Source organism: Argiope bruennichi, chromosome 8 (assembly GCF_947563725.1).
Source record: "Argiope bruennichi chromosome 8, qqArgBrue1.1, whole genome shotgun sequence".
Lineage (NCBI taxonomy): Eukaryota > Metazoa > Arthropoda > Arachnida > Araneae > Araneidae > Argiope > Argiope bruennichi.
In genome coordinates, this window is record NC_079158.1 from 66,146,014 (window position 1) to 66,173,514 (window position 27,501).

Consider the following 27,501-nt stretch of genomic DNA (forward strand, 5'->3'; position numbering starts at 1 on the left):
AAGTAAAGAAACATCTTATTTATTTAAATCGCAAAAAAAGTGTAAATATCACTATTCAGTTTGTGGTACTATTACAAATTTTTGAAATGTGATCTAAAAAGACGTAATGCATCAATTGTACTGTCATTAAGCCTGAAAAGTAATTTTGTGTAAAAATGACCAGCTGTCGAAAACGCTCTTTCGGCATCTACGCTAGTTGGTGGTACTGTTAGCAATGCGCGATATACTTTTTCCAAGTATTTACCTCTAAATCCCTCATCTTCTAATAAATCGATTTCTCGTCGGATGGTTTTGGATATAGCTGATTTCTGTATTGTATTTTGGTTCATTAAAATTTTTTTTATTTATCGCCAATTCTAATTTTTGTTCAAAAGACAATTCCTTTTCATTATCGACAGTAGTGACATCATAATCTTCGATAATTGAACCGAATTCTGAATATGAATAGGTTTGTGGGGAAAAAAATTTTTAGAAACTTTACTCTAACTTAATCATATTTGAATTGGTTATTTTCTTTACTTCTTTTCCTTTTCATTTTTAAAATCATTAGAATTATGTAAATACCATAAGTCATTTTCTATTTCTGTATGCCTTTCTTCTGTGCGATTTTTCAATGTAATATAGTTGGAATCCGAAGTTTTTATATCCACAGTATTTGGATTCTTCTGTTCTTTCTATTTTTGGTATAATACATCTATTACTCCTAATTGAATTCCATGTGCATAGCACAACTGCTGATTTGCACCAATCAACTTTCCAACTTTTTTCATTATTGTTGCTCCATCAGTCGTTATGGATACAATATTTTCTTTCAGGAATAATCCATGTTTCGTTAATTTAGATTTAAGCAATTAATTACGCCATTAATTAATTGCTAACATAAAAACAAAAACGTACACTATATTGCTATGTTCGCGATACCTGCACATATAGTGGAGACAATTTTAAAAATTTCTAGTAAATACCGAAAAACCGGTATTTAAATTTGTGAATACCGGTATTACAAAATTGTACAAATGGCTCAAAATACCGGTATTCGGTATCCCGGTATACCGGTATTGCAATCCCTAGTCATATGATAATATTTAAATGTGCAACTTCTACAAACTATTGATGAAAGATTTCTAAGTGGTATCTTCCTCGAAAAACAATTATATGGAGCCACTTGAGTCAGATTTTAATTACCAGCATTTCATATAATATCATGCATGACTGAATTATTTTCTAATATCTATAAGCAGAGAGAAATATTGAGAATTGTGAGGAACTATTGTAAATGAGTCGGAACTTTTACGTTTCAGCTGATCATCTCTAACAACTTTCTTTGAGTTATCGATTCGGCAATTGGGCAGCCCGGAATGGCATTTATCTCATCGTTCAGACATGTCAATTAAGAAATTATTTGTTGTTTCGTAAATCCGATTGATTAAAATGACTCTTTTTGAATCTAGTTCTGTTGGCTTTTCAACTTTGTTTCAAACATATTTGTATTTTATGTTATTAAATCCAAAGATATTAATTTGGTACTATTCATATTTAAAGCTAGATACAGGTTTTGAAACTATAAAAATTTTATTAATAGGAGATGTTAGTAGTATTAATTATTTTTTTCATATAGTATTTTTATTTGTTAAAATCATATAAATGTTGCACTTAATATTTTTTAAGAATGATGTGGCTTTTTAAAGTTAATGTTCCTTGCACAAGAAAAATAGTGCAAATGAATTAACTTTCTTCTGATATTTATTTGTCTATTTATATTTTCAAACTTATTATTGGAAATGGCAAAGATTTCAGATTTTATATGGATCCTTAATTTTTTTCTCATCTTGAACCCTTATGTTCATTTTGTATAGTATACTATACATACAACTTTATAAAAATATACTACCACTATAAAATAATTTTTATAAAGTTGTATGTATGGTATTCTATACAAAATGAGATGCTATACAAAATGAGGTATACTATACAAAATGTATAGCTACCTATATACATTTTTTTTTGCTTTTTTTCAAAAAAGCAATCTTGCCACGATAAGGGTTAATGGTGTCCAATATCACTAGGTTTTTAATCTGTTAATTTTACTAATTAAAGTTTTTCTCACCTATTCTTCTACATTGTTCTTCATATGAAGCTATTTTTCAAGATTTATCATTTATGAAAATTGTATTTGTATATAATTTTCTGGGTCTAGGAAAAATTCTGAATAATCTTAATTCCCAGGGAAGGAAATAATCCAACAAATTTTAAAATTTCAGACCAAACTACTTGTTTTCTGCATAGAGTAAAATCTGAGAAAAGCTCATGAAAAATTTACTTATACGTTTCATGGAAGATTCTGATATTTTATCTAAAATTCGGCATAGATTTTGAAAGAATTATGTTATCATTCGAGCACTTGAGAAAATCGTTAAATTCATTACTGATGCTAAATTAGAAAATAAAATTGTTTGTGTAGTCTCACTAGATATAGAAAAAGCTTTTAAATCAATGAAATGGTTCCAGACTTTTCTGTCAAGTAGAAATATTAAATTATCCAATGGAATTCAGCTGAAATACTATATTGGTATCCGTCAAGATTCTTGTGCTGGATCTGATTTGGTTATTAATGAATAACGAGATGCTAAATCGGTCTTGCTAAGATTAGACAACTTTGATTCAAGTATGTGCTGGGGATATTGTAGTCCTTGAGAAATCCTCCATTTCACAAACATCAGTAAAAGCTTATTAATAGCTCCCTTCAACTTGTAACTAAATTAGAATTCAGTTTTCAACTTGAAATTAAATCAGAATTCAATTTTCAACTTGAAATTAAATCAGAATAATCTAAATGTGTCATGTTTATTATTAATAGTAAAGACATTGCATATTTTCCATATCTTATACTTAAAGCTCACAGAATTTCATACTCAAAATATTTTGAAAATATTTTTTTCCTCACGTGAAAGAATTTCGACAAATAATCTGTAACATTTTTCTTTTTTAATTGCGTAAGATTTTAAAAGCAACTTGGACGGTTTTCAAATTTTGCATTTATATTAAATCTATCAGCTACATACTCTTACAGTGTTTATAATCCTAATCTTTTATCATAATTAATCCTCGTGATAAAGAAGCCATTTCTTGCAGCAATATTATTTGAAATATGTAATCTATATATGATATAAATAACAGATCAAGTCTGTAACACTTGCGATGGTAAGAAATTCACAGGTGCGCTTACAAAGTAGTCTACTATAATTCGCAAAGTTGCCCACAAAGTATCAAAAACTTGGATGCAAATCGGAACAAGATTTATATCTTCTAAATGAAAGAATTTTCGACATAAGACTTTGCTCTTGTAAACTGTATTCCATCAAACAATCTCAGTCCACGGGTCACGAACATCATTTTTGACATCTGTGACAATTGCCTGTTGACATGTGTAGGGCGTCGTTGGTAATTGTGTGACAAAAACACCTGGACGTGTGTGTCACGTACTTCCACCGCAAGAGGATAGACAAAACTAACTTGACACTTATGATTTATCTAGTTATTTCATAGAATAACGATCTATACTCCTTCGAAGTGCAACATTTCCGTCATGATGTATTCTTTTTGTTACTTATTAGCTATATATATATATATATATATAATATAATGTTATTGTATTTTTACTTTGTTGTGGTTAATTTCTTCTTATTTGTTGTTTTATTTTTCCTTTCTGTTAAAATGGTATATCTCTTGAGCATAATTTCAGGGGATTTTCGGCTCACGAGGAATCATTTTTAGACAATGTCTGTTTTTCCTCACAGAAAAAATCCCTTTCTTTGAATCTCTGCCTGAGGGTGACCCTTGAAAAAGTCTTCAGGCCGGATTCTTTTTTTATAATTTTTTTGGTTTAATTTTTTTGATTTTTTGTTTTTCCTATTAACTTGATTCTAATACTTTATATGCAAATTTATTTTTCGAGGCAATTCAGCATAAAACAATTATAAAAATGTTTCGCAGCAATATCAATTTCTTGCATTAAGCAAATATTTATGCATCAAATTACTTTTCCAAGTGCAAACGATTAGCATGAAAAAGAAGGAAATGCTACATGATTATTAGTTACTTCAATAATATTAGATGGTACTAAAAATGATTACTAAATAAATGATTTTAAAATTTAACTTTGGTATTTAAAAATTTAACTAACTGAATCAGAAAAATACATTTTCATAGCATAACTTGTAAGAAAGCTATATAATATTTATTAATAGAAATAATATTCTAAGGTGATTCTAAATTCCATTTTAATAGTCCCAGTAGTACCAATTAATTCAGTTATATTCATATAATGATTTCTGTCTTACATAATGAAGTTAAAGAGCTTATTTTACATTTTAACTGTTTCTCATTAATTAATTTATAAAGTAATCAAAATCACTAATGCACCCTTTATTCGTCTTTTGCATATGTAAATAAATATACTATTGAAATTTCGATAACACCTTTGATTATAATAAACTGAATGCTACTAGCTGTAGACTTATTTAAATGTAATAATTTTATATTTTTCAATGACAATGCTGTTATATTACTGCAATGCTTTGAAACAGTTAATTTAAAATTTAGCTGTAAATCACAAAAGGAAAATTTAGCTGAAGAAGTTAATTTAAATTTTTAAAAAAATTAACAGTTAATTTTAAAATTTAATGCTTTCCATTAAAAAAATTAGTTACTTATGTTAGAAAAATATACCTTTACTGCATATCTTGAATGTAAATTGTGTATTTCTGATTTTAAACGATTTATGTTTATAAAGTTAATCGTTTAATACTTTAAAAAATATTTTAATATCGACTGATTGTTTGTGAGTATTTATAGTATGATGTACTGATTGTTTGTGAAGTTTTAAACGCACTATTATGAATCAAATCAAGTATAATAAATACATTTTCCACTCTTGTTTTGACAAACAAAATGAGGCTTTACAATGGAATACGTTGCTTCTTTAAAGAAAGATGGAATAGTTTCACGTTTTCTTTCATTATTGTTTAAATTAGCATCATATATTTGTCTTGTCTTCATGTTTGACATATAGTATGTGTGTGTCATTAAAAAATTCCCAATGCTTTTAAAGATACCTAAGATTTCCTTTCCGAAATCGACAATTTTCAAAAAAATCAAGTGAATCAAAATCCTAGAAAAGTCACTAAAGGGAAAAATTCTTTTCTTTCTTGCTCTTGTATCGCGATGTAGGGGGACACATTTTTTAACACTTTGTGGTTGTAAAAATTATGCCTCCTAGAATTAAATAAATCAAAGTTTAAAATTTTCAAAAGTTTCTTCACTTTGGCCAAGCATCTTCTTATATATATATATGGAAATTTTGTTTGGATTTTAATTGGCTCTGAATATGTTGTTAGAAACGTAAAAATCTCGGACGAGTTCGTAAATGGCCCATCTAGCTCAAAGCAGATGGAAATGGTGTGTGGGGGGGGACAGAAAAATAAATCCAATCAGCCTAATTAGTGCCTCATTAAGACGAACAACTTTTGTTCTTAAATTTTGTCTATAACTGCAATATTTTAGATGTTAGGGGCTGAAAAGGGATTTTCAGGCCCCAATTTCGACTGTTTCTAACATCGACAATTTATGTTGCCAGATAGTAACTTAGATGTAAAGGAATCCACCTTTGCCTCCCAGCTTTCCGAGGGGAATTTTTTTTTTTTGTTGTTGTTGACGGCTGTATAATAAATACTCGTGAAATAAGAAATCGTGGTGTGAACCAGAAGAAAGTGTTAATCAATTTAAACTATTTGTATAGATACCCTTCTGTCATGACATAATTCTGAGAGAGCAAAAGCAATCGTAAATGACGGGGAAAATGTTGAAAACGTAAATGTAAAGATTCGACATAATATTGTATAGTTAAAACAGTGAATTGTAACTGTTACGTCATCCAGTGATTCCCTCTACTTACTAAACTCCCTCAAAAATCCAATTGCCAGGAATCTTCCATTTCCACAAAAGAAAAAAAAACCCGTGATTAGCATAACCAATATGTGGTCAAGCCTCTCCATTCCATAAGACAAAAAAAAAAAAAAAAAAAAAAAAAACTTTTGTGGTCAGCATCGCCTATTCCAAATATACAGACAGACTTCCTCTGAATCAGTTTCGTTCAAAAATTGATAGAAATTTTTAAATGTGGAGTATACGAAATTTCATCTACTTACTCAAAGTGTTTTTTAAATCTTTCTCACAAACAGACAGACATTATTTCAGAAATGTGTTTATAAACTCAAGGAGATATGAAACTTTCAAATTCGTCAAGATGTTTAATTCGAATTTTTGAAGATTACAACACTTTATATACTTTATATCTGAGAAATTAAAAATATTAATTTAATGTATTTCTTACAAAAAATATCAAATTATACTTCTATGAAATGTGGGCTTCGTCATAACTTAAAATTTACATAACTTAAATTTACATAGATTTTAAATCGTCGTTTTACGCTTCTTAAAATTCTAATTAAAATTGTTAATTATATATAAATATACAATATATATAATATAAAATAATTAATAGCATTATATTCAATAATATATTATCGAGAATATATTAGCATATTTCAATAATATATTAGCATATGCATGAAATAATAATTTTTATTTCTTTTAACGTTCCTTTTTCTCTTTAAAAAAACTCATTCATCACTAAATCATGTATTTATTTCTATTCATAGATTTTCTCATTACGTTAAAATTACTTTGGCGTACTTTATTTTAGTATAATTCTTTACATTATTATTCTCATTATTATTTACATTCATATTAGCGAATTATTTCACAAAATATATTTTGCATGATAAAATATCTACTTATAAAAATTGTTCAGTACTGAAAAAAAATATATTCGATATTAACATGATGTTTATAAGCATACATTTGTGGAAAATTAAATTCACGAAATAATGAAGCCATAAAATAATATTTAACGATAATGCACCAAACAAATAGTCATTTTTATAATTAATTTTTTTTATGAACTATCTATGCCATCATTATTGAAAAATTTTAAACTAACTAACATTATGTTTTTTTTCTGGGACAAAATGCTTTATTCATTATTCTATTATTATTCTGCATTTCAGAATCGAGATAATGGTTACATAATAAAGTCTTTAGCTATTTTAATTAATTTTCGGCGAACAGAAACTTAATAGCTTATTAATTAGTGAACAGAGTGTGAAGTAACTTCATTTATTCAAATTCTAATAATGGCTTTTTTTATTAAAAAGAAGTGAGAAGGTAGTTAACACAATATTTCCTTTTAATAATTCTTTTAAAGAAATTCTTAATTTTATCTTCTATGCCTTTTTCGTAATAACAATAGTTTAATTTTGTTTAGTACAAACAATTTCCTTTAATCTTAGATTTATTATTTTTCTTTTCAGCATCATCCAATAATATCATGAAAGGTGTAATTAAAGACCTTGTATAAAAATTAATTTTGAATGAGGAAGGTTTAACTGGGGAAACTGTATTAACTATAACTGTATATCTGTTGTAATTTTCCTACAGAATTTTTTAATCTTCACTCACGAACTCCGGCTTGTTTCAATAAATTATCTTCACAGATAGTAATGCGGGCTTTAAAATCAGTTATAAACTTATAAAGTAAAATATAAAGTATCAGGACCTTCCGTAATAGGTATGATCTATTTATCGGAATCTGACCAACAAGACACTACTTATACGGGGTGTTCACTAATTATTGTCGGGGTTTCCGTACCTCATAACTTTCGAATAAAAAATGTTACGCAAACATCGATTACGTATTCGTAAATTACAACTCAGGGTTTTATTAATGATATTAAAGTGTAAAGCTTGTACAATTTGCACTTTGTAGGCATTCAGCTGAAGGCGATTATGTATTCGTAAATTACAACTCAAAGAATTTTACGTGGCAACAATGCGATCTTAGAGCATTTGCAGTCTGGATAATTATGACGTCATAAATAAAAATGGCGACCTTGCAAGAAAAAGCAATGTATGTATTGTGGTTTTTCGCACAGAATTGTTACTGCGATCCAAAATGTTACTCCACAAATGCTGGAGAACACTTGGAGGGTAATCGATTTTCGTCTCGATGTGTTACGAGCAACGAAGGGCAGCCATGTGCATATTCATTAATCTTTTTAATATCGTTAATAAAATTCTTTGAGTTGTAATTTACGAATACATAATCGCCTTCAGCTGAATGCTTACAAAGTGCAAATTGTGCAAGATTTACACTTTAATATCATTAATAAAACTCTTTGAGTTGTAATTTACGAATACGTAATCGGTTTTTGCGTAATATTTTTTATTCGAAAGTTATGAGGTACGGAAACCCCGACAATAATTAATGAACATCCTGTATTACCATTTTAAGGAAATAAAATCTTGCTTATTATTTGCCAACAGATTCTAAAACCTTTGACCTTTTGTGCATGCGTTAAAATGGGTTGAATTCAGCAAAATAGGGGTGAGAGAAAAGATGAAAGGAGGGAATGATACATTTAACAGTAAAGTAAATTCCGGAAATTCGCATATCCTTCCGCGCCTCACCCTTTAGTGAGGTAGAATTGGCAAAAAGGGGGTCTTCTCAGGATATTGAAATGAACAGTACTCATCCAGCAACTTCTCAACTTCATATTTATTGTATTCCCCCCTTCGGGCACTCTACCTGAAGTAAAGTGACCATCCATTTTCTTTTAAAAGCTCCCTTCAGCTAATCTCAGTAATCAGGGAATGGAACATTAAAACCTACACTGAACAATTTTCAATTATAAATATGTAAAATCAATCGCAAAAGTGTAGGACCAATTAAAAATTGCAGAACGTCATCGAGTTAGTCTAAATTGGTTCCGCTACAAACACCGATAATTTCATTATAAGATCTAAAATGCAAATCCAGCAGTTTTCGATCACTGTCATAACCTTCACAACTTTATCCGTAGTCTTTGAACGCAGTGCGGCTTTCATGGGTGTATGAATCGAGCTATAAGTCTTGTGTATTTGCTTCATGGGTGTATGAATCTATAATTTCTATTAATTACGAGTTGTGAAAACTATATTAATCCATAATACATATAGAAAATAACGTTTACCTTTTCATAGGAACGCTGATTACATTCCTATTGAAAGGTATTCCGCTGATCCAAAAGCGGAAGATTTAATAATTTGACGGTACAAGAGTCAATATTAATTTCGATTTGTCTACAGAATAAATAATTGCTTATAATCGTCCTAAAATAAGATTATTTATGTGTGAAATGACTCCTTATCCAACTATAATTATTCATCTAATTATACACTATCATGCATGCCATTGGTATTAATTTTAGGCTGAAAATTTAATCTTTCATTTGTTTGAACACGTAATTTAATAAGCTGAATTGTTCCCCTTCAACTTTTCTGTATAATTAAACTAATATATATATATAATCTTAAGTTAGCCCATGCTACTTTATTTTCACATTTTAACTTATTTTTTTGTTTAAATCTCATTTTTCATTTAATTATTTCTCAAGGAAAAAAGCGAAAGGATAAAAATTCCTAACACCACGTAATGTCTTCAAAAATAGTTAAGATTCCCTGTCCTGAATCAACACTATCAAAGAAATCCCTAAACGGATATCTCAGTAAAAGCATTAAAGGAAGAATTTTTCACACTTTCCATTTTTCCACTGGTCTATCCATTGCACAAATCACGCCCCTCGTCCGTGGAAAAAAAATTCAAGTTAATTCCAAATTTGCTTCATGTCTATATCTGCCAAATTATGTTACTTATCTATTTTAGATAATCTCCTGGATTTGAAACATTTTTCTACTGTCTTTCTGTCCTCCTCTGTATCCCTTGAATGTAATATGTAGGAGTGAGCTTGAGTAGAGAAGGCGGTAAACCTTTAAAAAACAAGATAGTTTCCAAGCTTGAATTTCACCACTCCCTTCTCGACTGCCGCGTTTCATAAAACAGTATGCCGCGTTTTAGGCTTCATAATGTAATAAAGAACCCTTACTTTTATGTATTAGTATAACATATGTACTTTTATGTTACCCATGTACTCTCAACCCTTACTTTTAATGTAAAATTTTAATCGTTCCTAACATTTTGCTAGAAAACCACATACAAATTTCATTTATTTTTAGATTATCATGCTCATATATAAGTGACAATTAATCAGACCTGCAATGAATCCATCCTCCCTTTTGACCGCTTGGGTCCAAAATTAATACATTCCCTACAGTTTTGATTTAAAAAAATGTGGATACCAAAATTTGTTCCCGTTTTTGATTTATCGTACATACGGACAAACAGGCGAAGTTTTCTCCTTAACGAATTTTATCCAAATGTTATTGAAAAAAAATTCTACAAATTTAGTGTTAAGGAATTCAACTACCTTCTAGGATCTTTTTTTAAATAAGGATATCTGAAGCATTTTTTTAACATCTTCAAATGAAATTTAAGCAAAAATTTAATATGTCGTAGAAAAAAAATATAATTTTAATATTTTCTCAAGCATTTAAGAAAATCTAGAACATTTTGTTCTAAATAAGTCCATTTTTTAAGCACTTTAGATCAAAAACAAATAACCTGATTGGTATATCCTCCAGCATATATATATTCATTTATTTATTGGCTAAAGATGATTAAAAATTTTAGCAATAACGCAAAATTCTGGCAAATTACAAGAGTTTTAGAGTTTGATCTTTTTTCCAAAGCTTAAAATCTGCTAACCCTTACAGTGCTTACCCTTATAGTGTGCAATGAATGGCATTGGAATATCATATAGACCAACAAGAGTCTCTTCTCTCGACTTTCTTAGTTCTTTGATGCTTAAGCAATCTAGCATTAATTCTCTTTGTACTTAGCATTTCTCTTTATGTCTTCTGAATCCCTGGATATACAATGGAAATGAAGTTGTATAGGGACAGAGGTGGCAAATACTTGAAAGATTGCAGATATCCTCAAGTATGATTGCCTTCCATCTTACTTACGCGTATAGTGAGACAGAATGGCATATTTTTTCGTTTCATAATATAATGAAGAAACCTGAGCATATCTTTGGGAGCCTTTTTTTTTTCACCGATTAGAACTGCATTTGGACACAAATGAACTGTCTTGGCTACATTGCCGCATAACTGCTTTCACATTCAAGTGAATATATAAACCAATCACTCCATCGGCGGAACTGGTCCAAAATTTAATACACAACTGATGACAAAATTATGTAGATAGTACGTTGGTAAAATTATTTAACACGAAGGAATGCAGGTGAAAATTTGAATCCATATAGATTTTTGCGTTTCTTAATTATCGTATTCATAAGCAGACAGACAGACATAGTCCAAAACGTGCTCTTTGGACTTAGGGAGGTCAGTCTGGATCTTTATCAAGATACTATGATCAGATATTTTGACAGTTATAATGCTCTCTCTCTTTATACGTTTCATATACAAGTGAGAGTATTATAACAAACAACTCTTATACAAACTTACCTCTTAGATTTTATCTCTTTCATACAAAATTCTCTTTACATGTTCCATATTTCAAGTTTCACTATGCAGATATTTCAGAAATAAAAGGAGAATAAGCTATTTTTTAATATTCTTTTGAGTGTTACAACTTTAAAGAAACCACTTGAAACAGTTGGTGAATGTATGTAAATAACTATTTCCCAAATTATTGTAATTGTTTTAATAAAATTACTTTTTATCGATGCTTTTTGTTTATTAAGAATTTAAGAATTTTTGTTAAAAGAATTTATCTCTATTTTTTGAGAGGTTTTAAATTATATTTCATAATACATAAAGCCTTTTTATAGGTATGATTTAAAAATAACATTTATTAAAAACTCGTAGCTTTGATTTTTCATATTTCGAATAGTCGAAAATTTTTGCTTTAATGTTCCTTGTTAAAATAAAGCTCATAAAAAATGCTAGACGAGTTTTAGCTTTATTGATTTTCCATTATGTTTTTAAACAGCGAGGCATCAAAGCTATTTAAATGCAAATACTGTTACTTCTGTTTTTAGTTAATTAGAATAAAGAGATAAAATAATATTATTAAAGACAAATTTGTGTCACATATCAAGTACAATAAAAGTTCCTTTTTAACCTTTTAATAATCTTGTAACTTCTCTTTCTTTTATTGCATACTCTAAATTTTATTTCCTTTATTGTTGAAAATTTAAAGGATTTTCTAAACAGTAAATTTAATTTTATTATTCCATTAAACAAGTATTCATAATAATTTAATTTTTTTTGTAAGATTATTGAATTAAATATACCTAATTAACTAAACAAAACCAGTTAGTATAATAAAAATAATGTTATTTATGAAACTTCTAAATTGTAATTAATTTAATAATTCTCAAAAATGACTATTTATTGAGAATTCACTACATTAATGCTCATTTAGTGTTTTTCTAAAAATATAAATATGTATTTCGATGATGTTTTAAATCTCTCTCTCTATATATATATGTGTGTGTGTGTGTGTGTGTGTGTGTGTGTGTGTGTGTGTGTGTGTGTGTGTGTGTGTGTGTGTGTGTGTGTGTGTGTGTGTGTGTGTGTGTGTGTGTGTGTGTGTGTGTGTGTGTGTGTGTGTGTGTGTGTGTGTGTGTGTGTGTGTGTGTGTGTGTGTGTGTGTGTGTGTGTGTGTGTGTGTGTGTGTGAATTAATAAATATACACCGGAAAAAATGATGAAATTTTATGTCTACCGATCACAATTAATAAAATAAAATAATACTGTGCGAATTACTGAGAAAGTACTGATATTTAATCTTCAAATAGATTTTTTTTTAAATTTTAGACTACTTGACCAGCCACGTCTCATAATATCTACCAATCAACACGCGACCTTTCCTCTAGGCGATTGTTTATTTTTCTTTAATCAGGAAATGCAAACATGTTAATTCAATTCATTTTAAAGCAGTTCGAAGAAGAATTCAGCTATATTTATATTAATATATCAAAAATATTTTACTGAATGTAACCATATAAAAATTTAAATTTTGGAATTTTTTCGGCAGCAAATTTATTAACCTTATTAAATATGATTATTTAAAACGTTTTACCAATTGGAAATATATGTTTATCTCTGATAATTTAGAAACCTGTTATTGGCCGCGATTAAATTAAGCATACAGGATCAATATAGACGTTATTATTAAAAATTTGTATAAGATACAATAAATTGTATTTATTGCTTTTATGTTATTTGTGTTTTTTTCTATGTGTTAAAAAAAGAATCTACAAATACGTCATCATGTATATCAAATAAATATTGATATATATTAGTATCTATTTTTAAAGTTTAGAAAATAGCTACCGACCCTTATATATCCAATTCCATCGAAAATCAATACATTTAATATTTGAATTAATAAGTCCACTGAACATCTTTTTGGATGATTTTCAAACGAACTGGCTTTGATTGGCTTCAGTGTTAATAATAATCAATGTTTTAAGAAACAAAAGAGCTTTTCTGTTACAGCTTTCAATAACTATTATCAAACAAAAGAGTAACAAATATCTTTTTGAAATCGTTCTTTATTTATTACACTATTTAAAATTCAAAGTAAATTAAGAATATTTCTTTATAATTCTTAAAAATAGATTAAGCAAGTTCATTTTCTTGTCCTTTTTAGAAATTAGCATTTATTAATAAAAGTCTTCTTTCATTTTCATTTTATAATACTACTATTGGCTGTGATTATATTTGTCTTGCTAGATTGTAATCGGCATATATGATATATGTGGAATTGATGCTTATAAAGCCTATCTATGAAACTGATCTACAATCTATGAAACTGATTCTGTAAACTCGAGACACAATATTGATAAATTCGAAACCTTTTTGGTTCATGGTTTGAAAATTATTCATCTGTAGTTCTAATATGTGCTATGTATACATTTTCCCAGTTAACTTTGAACGAAAAAAGTTCTGAAGCTTCTGAGCAACCTTTTCTTAACCATATGAACAGATCGAAACATAAACCTTTTATCCAATGACCTTCGTTCTCATAAGAATTTAGCATATTGGAGATATGAATACCCAAATGTTATTCCTAGAGGAAAACCCATAAAACCAGATGTTTGTATTGCCTTGAATGAAATAAGGCCAACGTTTGTTTATACAACAAGAAAAAAAACCATATACGAATGTCTTTGCCGGAAAACCGTCTTCTCAACTGTGTTTTATGTAACCATGAAATGTAAAAATAAATAAATAAACATGAATCATTTAAAAAAATTATTAAATATATATTTATACATATGTGGATGCTGTAGCATAAGCAGTGAACTTTGGCTTTAACTTTTTCATTGAACTTGAATTTGTAAATAGATAATAGCCATTTCAATCCAATTAGTAACCGAAAAAGGAATCATACCACAGTGAATCGGAAGAAATAAATCATATGGTTGCCATGACGAAATGATACGCTTTCTTTTGTAACTGAATTTGGATGGCATGAAGGAATTCATATGGTTACCAAGACAAAAGGATCAATTCTCTTCCTGTGTGCAATTAAAGATTATTTCTCGGCTAAGTTTAAGTTAAAGTCACATCTGAGAGTCAGGAGAATTGACTAATATATATTTTCAGCATTATACTTTCTTAAATAAATTTGATTCAGAAATACTATCTGCAGATTTTTTGATTGAGAACAGAGTCTACAGAAATTATTTTAACTTGTTATGATTTTTTTAATGTTTACATTTTTACTCTATATTAAGTGATGTAAGATCATACGGATAGCAACACTCTATAGGCAGATTATTTAATCGAAAATTAAAAAAAAAAATTGGATGAGAATCTACATCTGAGTGCTGTTGTCAAAGAGAGTTATTCATGCTTTTAATTAATTAAATATTAAACGAAATTTTGAAGTTTTTTTTGGTATAATTTTCAGAAGTATTATAGCATGCAAATAATTTAAATTTTTAGCACAACATTTTAAATTTCAAATTATCTTTTCAATGATACTAAATTCGTTGCCATCTAATTTTTCGTAAGTTTTAATATATTATTAAATTCTAGTCTCTTTTAGAACCTATCTAATTGTTTGGAGGTTCAATTAATTAATTTTAATTAATTCTCTTATGCATATCTTGCTTGAATGACTTATTCAAAGTATTTTTAAACATGAATTATGAGAAGACGTTGAAGTGGGTTATTTTAATATCTTTTTATTTGTTCTTTTTTTGAACTTAAACCATCTTAATGGAGTCGGTTCCCAAGATATCACAGCGCTAATAAAAATTACATAATCTATTTTAATATTCAAGTTTTTTTTGTAGAAATTTCATTCTCTGGTTTTTTTGCCGAAACTGCCTAATAATTACCAGAATCTTGCTTCTTAACTTATAGGAAAAAAGTATGCGATTAAATATTTGATAAAACAATGAGAGTGGTTTCATTTTCATTATAACAATGAAAATTATTGTTAAAAATTATGCAAAAATGTATTTTTAAAAAGATTGCTAAAATTCAGGAAAAAATACTGGACTATTAATTAATATCATTAATAAACATTTTTTTAGGGTTTTACAAATGAATTTTGTGCCATCATATTTTCGGGAATAATAAGGAGCAATGCCAAAACTCGTTTCACTTTTAATTTTAATTCAATTTAAAATTTTTAAAAAATAAATTTAAAAATGCATATTCTTACCCTTTTATGTATATTTGTCGAATGTGCCAACTGTAAGTCGAATTGTCGATCTTGCAAAAAGAAAAATTGTATACACAAATTCGCTTTTATTATAAGTGGAAATAATTTTCTTTTTTGTAATGAAACAAAAATTGTTTTCATTGTTGCTACAAATATTTCACAATGGGACTTTGTTGCGTATTTAAAAGATAAGTTTAAATTTTAAAGCATGCATCTGATGGAATTTTTCATTTTTTCCAATTTTATGGTAATTGCAATTAAAGTTTAACTACAGAATTATACAATGGTGATATTTTCTAGACATCCATACAGTGCTGTAGTATGATTCGATTATTTATTGAGATTTAGTCGATTAAATGCTATAAAAAATCATTATATAAAAATGGCATAACTTATGCAATCAAACAGAACGAAGAACAAGAATAGGTGAACCAAGCCTAATGCTTTATCATGGAACGATGCTTCGAATTAAATAGTTAGGAGTTTTGATTGATTTATTTATAATACGATTAGTTGCTTTTAACGACCATTTATTGACCTATTTTTGTTGCATAACATTTCTTAACTCTGTTAACCTATATGCAAAATATTGCCTATTTTTGTTGCATTGAATTGACATTTCTTAACTGTGTTAACCTATATGTAAAATAGTAGTTCATTTAAATATTACTCTTTTCCTTTATACTTGAATTCGAATCCGTGAATTTTCATTGAAATTCGAAATTTGATTATCAATTTCTATATGTCACATTATTTTAGAAATCATATTTAAACATTGTGGAGTTATATAATAGGCCAGTTATTATCATATTGGTATATATTAGTTTTTCTCTCCATGGCTAAATTTTTTTACCAAATACTTATTTGTAAAATCCCAACTGATGTCCATGATCTTTCTTTTTCATTCACTAAGTAAGTGATAATCTATGAAAGGAAAAAGAGGTTATTTGGAATGTTAACTCAACCAGAATTTTGCTGTTGAATTTTTTTCAGTCACTGAATTAGATATTTTGAGCTGCTAGGAAGAGCACATTATGAGACCTCTCTTTAATAAAATTATCAATTTAGTTTCATAGTTTTAACATGTTCATGATTTATTTTGTATTAACATTTTTTTTTAACTTTGTGAATATGTATTTTTTTAAGAATTTATCTAACTACAAATTACCTGGTATCCATGTTTGTACACAATATTATTGAAGTTAGTGCTAAATGTTATAAATATCCTAAGTACTAAGCGAACATAAGGAAATATACAGGAACTTGATCAATTATACTTGACAAAGTATTGATATTATCCTATTATTTTATCATCCAAAGAAGTTGAAGAAGTTTGCATGAAAATTGAAGGAAAAGCTTTCCTTCAACTTCAGAATATTTCATATTTTATAAAATATTTCGGTTATAAAATATTTTATAAATTATAAAAATTTAACAAATAAAAAAAACTAAGTAAAATATTTCATTTTGTTTTCATTTGATATGGTTTAATAGATAAGCCTTAGTAGTTCATTAATATATTTTTATTAATTCTTCGATATTCAGCCATTCATCCAAAATTTGACAAATGTTTATAAATACTGACACTGTATTATAAGCTTATACGTCATTGTTTTTCAGCATAATATTCATCAAATTTATTACAAATATTTTAAAGCAAATACATATTTTAATCCTTAAATCTCTAAACGAAAACTCAACGCACATTTGTGTTGTATAAGAATCCTATAATATTTATTCGGTCTTGAAGTGAAATGCTCTTCTAAGAAACTTTGGAGAGTTAAAATGTGATACATCTTAAAACAAAAATCTCTGAATAAAAGTTACGCAGCCGCTCTTGAAATTTTGAGGACCCACTAAGATACCGGAAATGCAGTTTACATCACTTCAGATTATATTTGTCTTTGTTGCTAGCCATCTGCTGCAACAAAACTATAATCATCTTTCCTTTTTTTTTCTTCTTTTAAATTCTTCTGGCTTCTTTCATTTTATGAGATATCGATTTTCATTATCTATACAGCACAAAAAACTTTTTATTACTCTTATGAAAACAAATGCCTTTTAGTATAGAATAGGAAGATTAAAATAAAAGGAGTTTTAATCAGTTTATTTTAAGATGGTATTAGTAGTGATAATATGTGTTTGACAACATTTTTTATTGGAAAATTTTAATGTATTTTTATGTGGAAGAAGCTGTTGCTTATTAATTTTCTCAAGATCACTGCTTATTAATTTAATCATCATCTGGTGCACAGAATATTTACTTGCAATCTCTAATAAAGTCTTTAATATTTATTTCCGTGTATAACTCCCAATTATCCACTAATTTGTGAAAGAGGGAGAATCAGCAAAGAGGAAAATTCTTCCTCAGATATTTGAAACTTACTAGATTGTTTTTGGTCTTAAAATGGCTCACGCTTCTGCTCTGTAAAGGAATTTTAATTAGAAATTGATGCACGGTTCTCAAATTCCGGTTCCCAAAACTTTAAAAATTGCAAGTTTTCCAAAATAAACATATAATAAATTTTCTTAATGCTAATAATTATTTAATAATTGTTAATTCAGCCTGATACATAAGAATGAAAGTACTTCATAGTGACTTGCAAATTGAACAGGTTTCGGAATTTATTAAACGAATATCAATTAAGTTCTTTTAAAAATTACACAGATCCGCAAAGAATTACTTTAAGCGCCAACATATGATCCTGCTATGTCCAGCTTTAGGAAAAAATTTAGGGCTGCAATTGACAATATTTATATTAACTTTGCTTTTGTAAAAAGACCGAGAATTTCATATTCCATTGCCAATCTAATGGATTAAAGGGTTTTTTTTTTCGAAATTATTTCTGTTTCGGCCTTAGATACCTACTATGATATTGCCATATGCTCTCAGAAAAATAAAATATACTAAAAATCTTTCTTTACAAACTTTCCTTTTTTTTCTCTCTCTCTTTAAAAAACTTATTTAAGATGGCAGATTATGATTTCTTTACGTGAGGTAACCTTTTTCTGAAAGAATTTTTTTTTAATTTCTTAGTTATCACTCTAAAGTTCTTATCGTTATTTCTTAATATCATTCAGATTCCTTACAATAGAATTTAATTAATAAGTACATAATTCTTTTGAACAATCGCATAAGTTGCTAAATGTGTTACTTTTACTTTAAAATGAGAAATTCTTAATTTACTTTCAAAGAAGGAGTTATAGTTATAATAAGAACAGAGCATGTGTGGTTCTTAATGCTGCTGCATTTAAGCTGTATTCGATAATAAAGCAATATCTTTCATTAACGAATCATTTATTTCCACAGCTAATTGATTTGATAAAACCATTAAAAGTGGGTTTACACTCGGCCAGTTATAAGACGGCCAGTATGAAGAGCATGCGTAGGAAGGCTGAAAAATGCTGTTCGGAAAATGGCAAGTACTTGTCCCGACGGGACAACAACATGCCGCTGCATTGCATTTTTTCCCCCTTACAATACAGCGCATGCATTTGTAGAATTTGGCGGGGAAGTTTTTTTTCGGTGTTTTTTTGCGTGAAAAAATTGATTACTTATCATAGATTAATTCCAACATTTTTTGTACATTGTTCTTTCTAATAAGAGGCTTTTTTACCATTTTATTTGCCATTTTTTTTTCTATAGTTTTCTAAATTTAGGTATGTTGACCTTTTTTTTTATTTTACCGCGTTTTTTTGTGTAATTACTTATCATTTTAATACGATGCGCAGTGAAAAAGAAAAATTCAGGGACACCAAAACGGCCATTTGTAACCAAGCATGGAATGCGTGAATCGATCTTATGAAATTTCCTTTCTGCGCATGCGTTGTCTTACTGACCGTCTTAGGACTGGCCGAGTGTAAACCCATTTTAAAATACATTATGAATAGGAATATACGCGAACACACAGTTATCAGAACTGATTAATAAATTATAGAAGAACGTGTATAGAAACATTTAATGACAGTCAATTAACGATGTGTGTCCGGAACAGAAAGAATTGGAAGGAAAAAAATTATTCACAAATAAAGGAATATAATTTTTATATAATATTTTAATGTAAGTATATAAAACACATAAAAGATTCAATTATAAAAATAAATATGTATATGCATATTTTTAAACATGGTTAATCAATGTTGTTTATTTGGATAAATCTTTTAAAATATAAAACTGCTAAAATTATAAAATATAAAATGGCATAACTCAACAATTAAACAAGAAAAGAAGAAATAAATTTTCGCCAAAAGATTGCTGTTGCTTTGTTTACATAAAAATATAAGCTAACAAGTTCCAATAACTTAATAAATCTACAGTAAGAGAAATTTTAATATTTTTATTTAATAAAAGGATTTTTTTTATCTTCAATTTCTTTTATTTTTAAGAGGAATTTTTTTATCTTCAATTTCTTTTATTTTTAAGAGGAATTTTTATTTTATTAAGATACATTTTATTTTTTAGATTTGGTAAATATTTATCAAATTAATATTCTTTATTATTTAAAAGTATGTCGAATTTTTCTTTGTAGGTCTCGAAATTGCTGATAAGAATTCATGATCATTGTCGTAATTTTTAATTCAATTTAAGGAGTTTTTTCAGAACAAGTTCTTTTTGCAACTACGCGGTTACATACAAGAATATGCAGAATTCTTTTCATAGATTAAAAGTCTTGGATTAACAAATCTCTTGAGATTGCTGCTAATTTGTTTTCATTAATGCAGACTAGGAAAGTCTGTTTTACGATAAACTTTAATAACGTCTTCAATGAAAAAACAACAATGAATTTATAAATTAATTAAATTATTTTTATTAATTATTTTATTAATTTAATTACTTGTATATTTATTTCTATGAAATTTATCTGTAAATAGAATCTAAACTACTCGTAGGAAGGAGTTTTTAAATATAAATAAAGCACTTTTTTTATATTCTGTTATTAATTCGGACATTCTTAATAGTTTTAATTAGTAATGAATGCACATATTAAGGCCAAATATCTCATTCATCTTTCCATCTTTTGTAGAGAAGTTACTTCTAGAACAAATTTTTCAAGCATCATTTTATTTCGTCGAATCACTTTATTTGAACAAGCTTTTCCGGTAAAATATTCCCTTTCATTCTATTTTGTATCTTCAAAAGGATTTCAGAATTTACATTTTAGCTGATTAATTTCAAAAAGCAAAATTTTAATCCAGAAACGATTTTTTTTTTTGAAAATGTTCTAAACGTATAGTTTAGTGCCATATGTTTTATTAAAAATATTTTAATCAAAACAAGTATTGAATTTCAAGATTGCATACTTGCTCTTAAATCTTTTCAAATAGCTTCCTTAAGCGGATATAGAAAGCTTTCTATTCAGAGACATAAAGAATCATAATGAAGCTTTAAATGTAATATTTATGCTAAACATTTTAATAACCTAATTATTTAGTTAAGTAGTTTCGCTTTTCTAATTTAACTGAAGTTATTAATTTAACTAAAATTTGAGGACTATTTTTAATTAATATATTAATTAGAATCAACATTTACGTTTTAAATTCTTATTGAATTTCTCATTATTAAATAGATGATTAACCCCAAACGTATTTATTAATCTAATAGAAATGTCTAGACCAAAAATAATTTATAATCTTAATAAGTATTCGAATTTCTTAATCAATCATAATGTACTTGCTACTAATTAATTTTATTATGTACTTCAATAAATGAAGTTTTATGTATTTCTTTGCCTTCTTTATAAAATTCTTACAATATGGCTAGCATAAATGCAATTATTAATATTATATCTTTTAATGCATAGCATGAAAGTACTAAAAAATAATATAGAAAAAAACTAATATCGACACTCTAAACAAAGTTTATATTTAAATTTTTTTTCATTCAATGTTTCATAAAATTAATTTCTAAATTAAAGAAATTTTTACATCTCTATTAACAATAAAGATTTGTGTGTGCATTGGAGCTCTACAAATCAGACAGTTTGACACACAATGTGAAATTTGGCGCATACAGAACTGAAGGGTGGAAACGCACATTTCGGAGCAATTTTTTCAAAACAATAATCAATTAAAAATCAAGCATAATTTTTTGGCATTTTTCCGCGATAACTTCCGAAATTATTATAGCACAAAACTGAATTATACACCTTTAGAAAATTTTCAAAGTTTTTTTTTTTAAATGTCATTGATGTTAGAATTATTTTCAGAATAATTAATACAAGATATCAGATTCAAGAATAATTTGATAATTGTGCAAACTTTTACACAATTTCGGAATTTATTAAAATTATTATTATTTATTGGCAATAGTAGATTACATTGTTGCTCTGAAATTCAAACCATTTTCATTGTTTCATCTAATATGTAACTGCATGATTTTCTTCCATTTTTGAAAGCTAAAGAAGAAGGTATCTGTTTAATATCTGCATGATTCAAAGGATGAAGAAAATAGTGAAGTTACATTGCCTGAAATTCAGAAGATAAAAAAAAACTGAACATTTAAATTTTTAATAGTAATGCGATACTATGGAATGGAACTATGGGCATTTGAAAGATTCGTGTTCCCAATTCACAGAAGTTGGACAATTAAAATAGTACGACTTTAATATCTGAATGTGTCCCGAATCACTCGCATGAAGCTACATCTAAACGATTTAAATAACATTCAGTATAAACAATATCACCGGCTAACAGTTGATCGTCGAAGACGATTATTTATAAATAAATCCCACCAGGAAGCATCTCAAAAACTGTAATGTTAATCCTCCGATATCTCTCAGTTCTCGCCATTCTGGTGGAGATAATAATGGTGTGGGTTCCAGTCATCACCTGCAGATGACAGGACATGCCTCCTATGAGTAGGTTTGACCATAGCCAGTAATGACCGTTAGGACTCTATCATGGCTCGCTCCTATGCTATTGCGGTATTTCGATCTTTTAATTTACTCATAGAGTAGATATGAGTGTATTGAGTATACTTGCATTATAAATACTTTTTTAAACTTTAAAATAGTACCATTATTGTCTGATCATTTAACAATCTTAATTTACGATTTTGTAAAAAATATATATTTTGTCCTGTTATACAATGATGTCATGTGGAACATACCTTTCCGTGATATGTTGATAAAACGTAATTCTAAAATGCTTGCTCAGGCGACATGGGAACCATATATTGACCTTGGGGCTTTACCAAAAAATTCGACGTCTGTTTAAAGTAATCGAATTCTTAAGGTGCACCCCCCCCCCAGCATCCTACATTAACGGTTAAACTTTAAAGTTTCCTTTAGAATTTATTTGGTATTTCCCTTTTAGGGGAACTGAACTTCGTGATAAACTTTTTTAAAAATCATATGGCAGCGATAACCGACAAGTGACGACCACTTGGGGAATGGTTATCAGGGGCCGACAGATTTGTTGTTTTTCACAAGACGCAAACGTAAATAAATAAGCCTTGTTGAAACAAATGATTATATGTGCAAAACTTCGTCCCAAAATATTTGCTTCATTTCATAACAACATTTTGCATGCTCTTTTTATCATACGGGATCAAAACTCACTCAGCCAAAATGCACGAATTTTTGATAGCCATCGGAGTTTTTATCAAATGGTTCATTAATAGCATGGTAAAAAGGGGTAAAAGGTTCTCTTCGAGACAGAAATATCAAATTATGCAAATGATTTGATTAATAAAAATTTCGGCATGCTGTAGTTCGTGTTTTAATTCATTTTTATAGTTTGAACAAGCTTTTAACATGTTAAAAAAGCACTTTTTTGTTTTATTAACGTCCCGTTTTAAAGCAACATTAGGGCTTTTGGGGACGGTAGACGTAATTTTGAGCTGCATTCAGATGACGAGGGCGACACTTGAGCATACCTCTCTCCAAACTTCCAAGCCACACTAGGGGGAGGACGTTTGGCCACAACAGATTTGACTCGCACCAGACACACTTACCCATCGTATCTTCGGTGCTGTCGTGTCTCGAACATAAAACCTACAATTCTGAAGCCTAGACCCGACCACCAGGCCACCACGACCCTTGTTGTCTAGAATTTTCAAAGAAATGACTAAATGATAAAAATATAACTTTTGGTTTAGTTAAAAATCTGTTCCTTACCTCCCTGCTATGGGAATTGCCTAGGTAAATTGTGAACATTAACCTTTTTTTCGGGAGAAAATTCAAAAAGAAAAGTTATTTCCTCATAACTGTTACACCCTACAGATCCAAGAAGTTTATATTTCTGCAACTTGGTTTGAATATTAACTGAGTAAGGAGTGAATAATAAAATTTTCTGAAATTTTAGAATATTTTTACTGAACATATTTGCAACCAGAGTAAATAAACGTTATATAATAATCTAAAAAGCGGGAAGACATGTTTTTCTCCTAAAATACATGCTTTCCAATTGGTTAAGGCCTTTTTCATGTACATTTTATTCGCCATTTCCAATAACTCCTTTGTCCTAATTACTTCACGTAACCCTAATTCATTTTTTTGTAATCAACAGATATTACTCAAATTGCAATTATCTATACTTATATAAAGCTCAATGTGTGTGTGTTGGCGCTCTACAGGCCAGACCGTTTGACCTATAGCTACCAAATTTGGTACATGTATACCTTAGAGATCGGGGATGTGCACCTGGGGTCCCTTTTTTGAATTTTTAATTAGAATTTTAATTATTAATTAAAAACTAACTTTTCCGCCAAAAAATCTTTTCATTTTTTCCAACGCCAAATGAGTAAGGCTTCAGTTTTTTTTTTCCCCCAACAGTAATGAGGCTAGGGTTAACATTTTTCGGCCGATTATTTCAAACGATTCTGTTTATTTCTTAATGTTTCATGCATTTAAAATTAAACATTGTTAATTAATCGATCTTTCAGATTCATTCTGAAGTACTTTTGAATTAAAATAACACAGAATAAAGGAAATTAAAAATGTCTAATCTATATAGCGTTACCCCAACTGGCGTAGAAAAATTCACGCATTTGAGTTACCGTAACTGGCGTTGAAAATTCACGCATGCGCATTGTGTTCTGATTGTTGACAATATTATCAGCGGGTGATTCTTGAATTAAATTATTTTTAGGTTAGTTGCATGCTTTTGTAATTAAATAGTATTTATGTTAGTTATATATTTTTTGTATATGCTTATAGTTTTAAGTACATCGTTTTTTAAGTAGTTTTTTAAACCTGTTTTCGACCGATTATTTTAAACGATTCATTTTATTTTCTTAGTGTTTGATGCATTTAAAATTAAACATTGTTAAATAATCGATCTGTTCATGATGAATCTGAGAAAATTTTGTTGACAAATTCTTGAGATATAACATAAATTAAGAAAGATATTCTTTAGTGCCCATAAAGTTTAAACGCTCAGTGACTCATCAGTAATCATATTATAAAAAAATGCTTTGTTTCGGTAAAAAATATTATTATATTAATTGCAGATTAATTCTTTCCACTTTAATTTAAAGCATAAATTCTACGGGAGCTGACAGAAAATTAGAGAGATACATATTACGTTATGACTGAAGGCCTTTATAATATTATGAGTGAATTATATGACTATCAAAATTTGAAGTTTTAAAATATTTTGATGAAGAATCTATTAAAGTAGGAATTGCGTAAAATGTTATTTATTAAAATTTAAACGAACATTAAGATTGGCAAACCGGCTGGTCGCCAAAGGCGGCTAGTATTTTAATAGATGGTAAAATAATTTGGATCCAAATAAATAATAAATAAATAATTTTGTTCAGTTACTATTTCATCAATATGGATGAAATCGATTGATTGATTGGTCAGGATATAATAAATTATGTTAAATACGAAATACTTCTAAATTTTTCCAAAGTTTGAAGTCACAAACAAATACTAATTTGCATTTGGGAAGTCTAATGATTGTGATGCTTAAAGGCAATGATAGACCTGTGATATATTCATATCGAAAAAATAAGCCTTAAAATATTTGCATCGAAAGCTTGGTAAATCTGAATCTCTCACTCTCGGCATTCATCGTAGTTTTTTGGTTATTGGTAGCTTGCGGTCTTTCTGTAATTCTAAAAAAACAACTATCGCTACTGCATCTGAACTCATTCCTGATGAAAATACACATAACAGAATGCGTTATATTGTTTATCTCAATAACTCCTTATAAGTTATGAGCGTTACGCAGATATTTACTTTTTTTTATTTTAAAAATATTTTACACCGTTAAGGTTTCTTAAGAAATCTTCGTCAATGAATGATTTTGCAACACTGTAATTGCTTGTATTGCTTACACTGTAAAACTAGATTTTTTTTCATTGTGTGCCTGGTTCAATTATCAAATTGTATTTAAAAAATTGTATTGTGATTGGTTGTAAAGGTAAAAGGGCATATACTTGATTTAGTATAATATACGCGTGAACATGAAACTTTGAAGTCAGAGTAAATTTTATGTTCGTTTTCCTAAAGATTCCTACGTGAAATTGATTAGTTTGCGCAAGCTCGTCTTTTTCTTATAATTTGTTCGGATACTTTTTGAATCCTCTGTAAATGTTTAATTCGTATTAAAATGTATTTGTATTTTTTTGCGTTTGTAAGATTTCTGTATTTTCTATATTTGTATTTTTTTTTCCGTATTCGTGTTCTTTTATGCCTTTTTCAGAATGGAAAGCGACGTTGTTAATTTCCTACATGAAATTCCAACATAAAGTTGATTAGTTTGTTGCTCATGACCCTACATAACTACAAGAAATTCATTAGTTTATGAAAGCTCATTCTGCTCTTAAAGTTTGTTCGGAACCCATTTGAATTCTCTGTAGATGTTTAATCGTATTAAAATGCGTTTGTATTTTTTCGTGTTCGAGATTTTTCTGTATTTTACATATTCGTGTTTTTCTTTTTTCCTTTTTAAAGATGGAGAAAGAAGTTGTTAATTTAATTAAATATCATGTAATCATTCAAGTGTTTCTTTTTCAGATTCATAGTCATACGAATAACATCTTCGAATTATGTTCCGTGGATCCCCTGAAGCCGAAAGAAGAACGTCTTCTAGAAACAGGTTCCACAAAAAGCTATGATTCGGAATTCAACGACGATGATACAAGTAAGAGAAATTTTTCATTCATACACAGCCGGAAGAAAATGTATCTTTAAGACAGAGAAAAAATCTTAATTAAAACATAAAACAAACCGTAGTAAAATGATTTGTATTACTAAATTAGTTGTCTGTCATTAGCATTCAGAATAAAAATAATTTAATATTTATCATGTCATTTAAGCATAAATAAATATCGAGTTTAAATTTAAATTTTTGGCAGAAAAACAAAAAAATGGGAAGTTAGAAGTGTCACCAAATGCTGAATGCAAATTCATTAGAAATAAAAAAATTATCCAACATTCGAATTTACTTACAGATGATTTATTTAAAATCTTAAGTGATAGAATGCTTCGAAATTTTAATAGCTATCAAAATTTCCTGTAAATCTGTAAAGAAACGGGAAAATTAATTGTTCTTTAACTGAGTATAAATTTGGAAAAAAATATTAATAAGAAATTAAAAAAAGAATACTCTCACTATATTATAGTTTATTGAAATAAATAACTAAAAGTGCATGATAAAGGTAAAGGACCAAATATGACAAGTTATCACCGTTAACTAAATGCAAAGGAAACTAAATACTTAAAATAATAATTTTAAAAAACCAGCTTTAACCGTTTAATATTAATAAAAGAAAATCACAACATTGTTGCATTACTTAGATTGTAAGGAATAAATAAAATAAATTCGATAAAAATGAACGGTTTTAGA

The 27,501-nt window shown here is 28.3% G+C and overlaps 1 protein-coding gene across 2 annotated transcripts in view; it reads left to right on the plus strand.

Moving 5' to 3' along the window:
* Nucleotides 1-27,501, plus strand: part of LOC129981733 (soluble guanylate cyclase 88E-like) — a 283,599-nt gene that overhangs the window by 172,302 nt on the left and 83,796 nt on the right. For both annotated transcript variants that reach the window (XM_056092694.1, XM_056092695.1), the window contains exon 4: nt 26,670-26,796. In XM_056092694.1, coding sequence (XP_055948669.1) covers nt 26,670-26,796 — 127 coding nt within the window. The remainder of the gene's footprint in view (nt 1-26,669; nt 26,797-27,501) is intronic.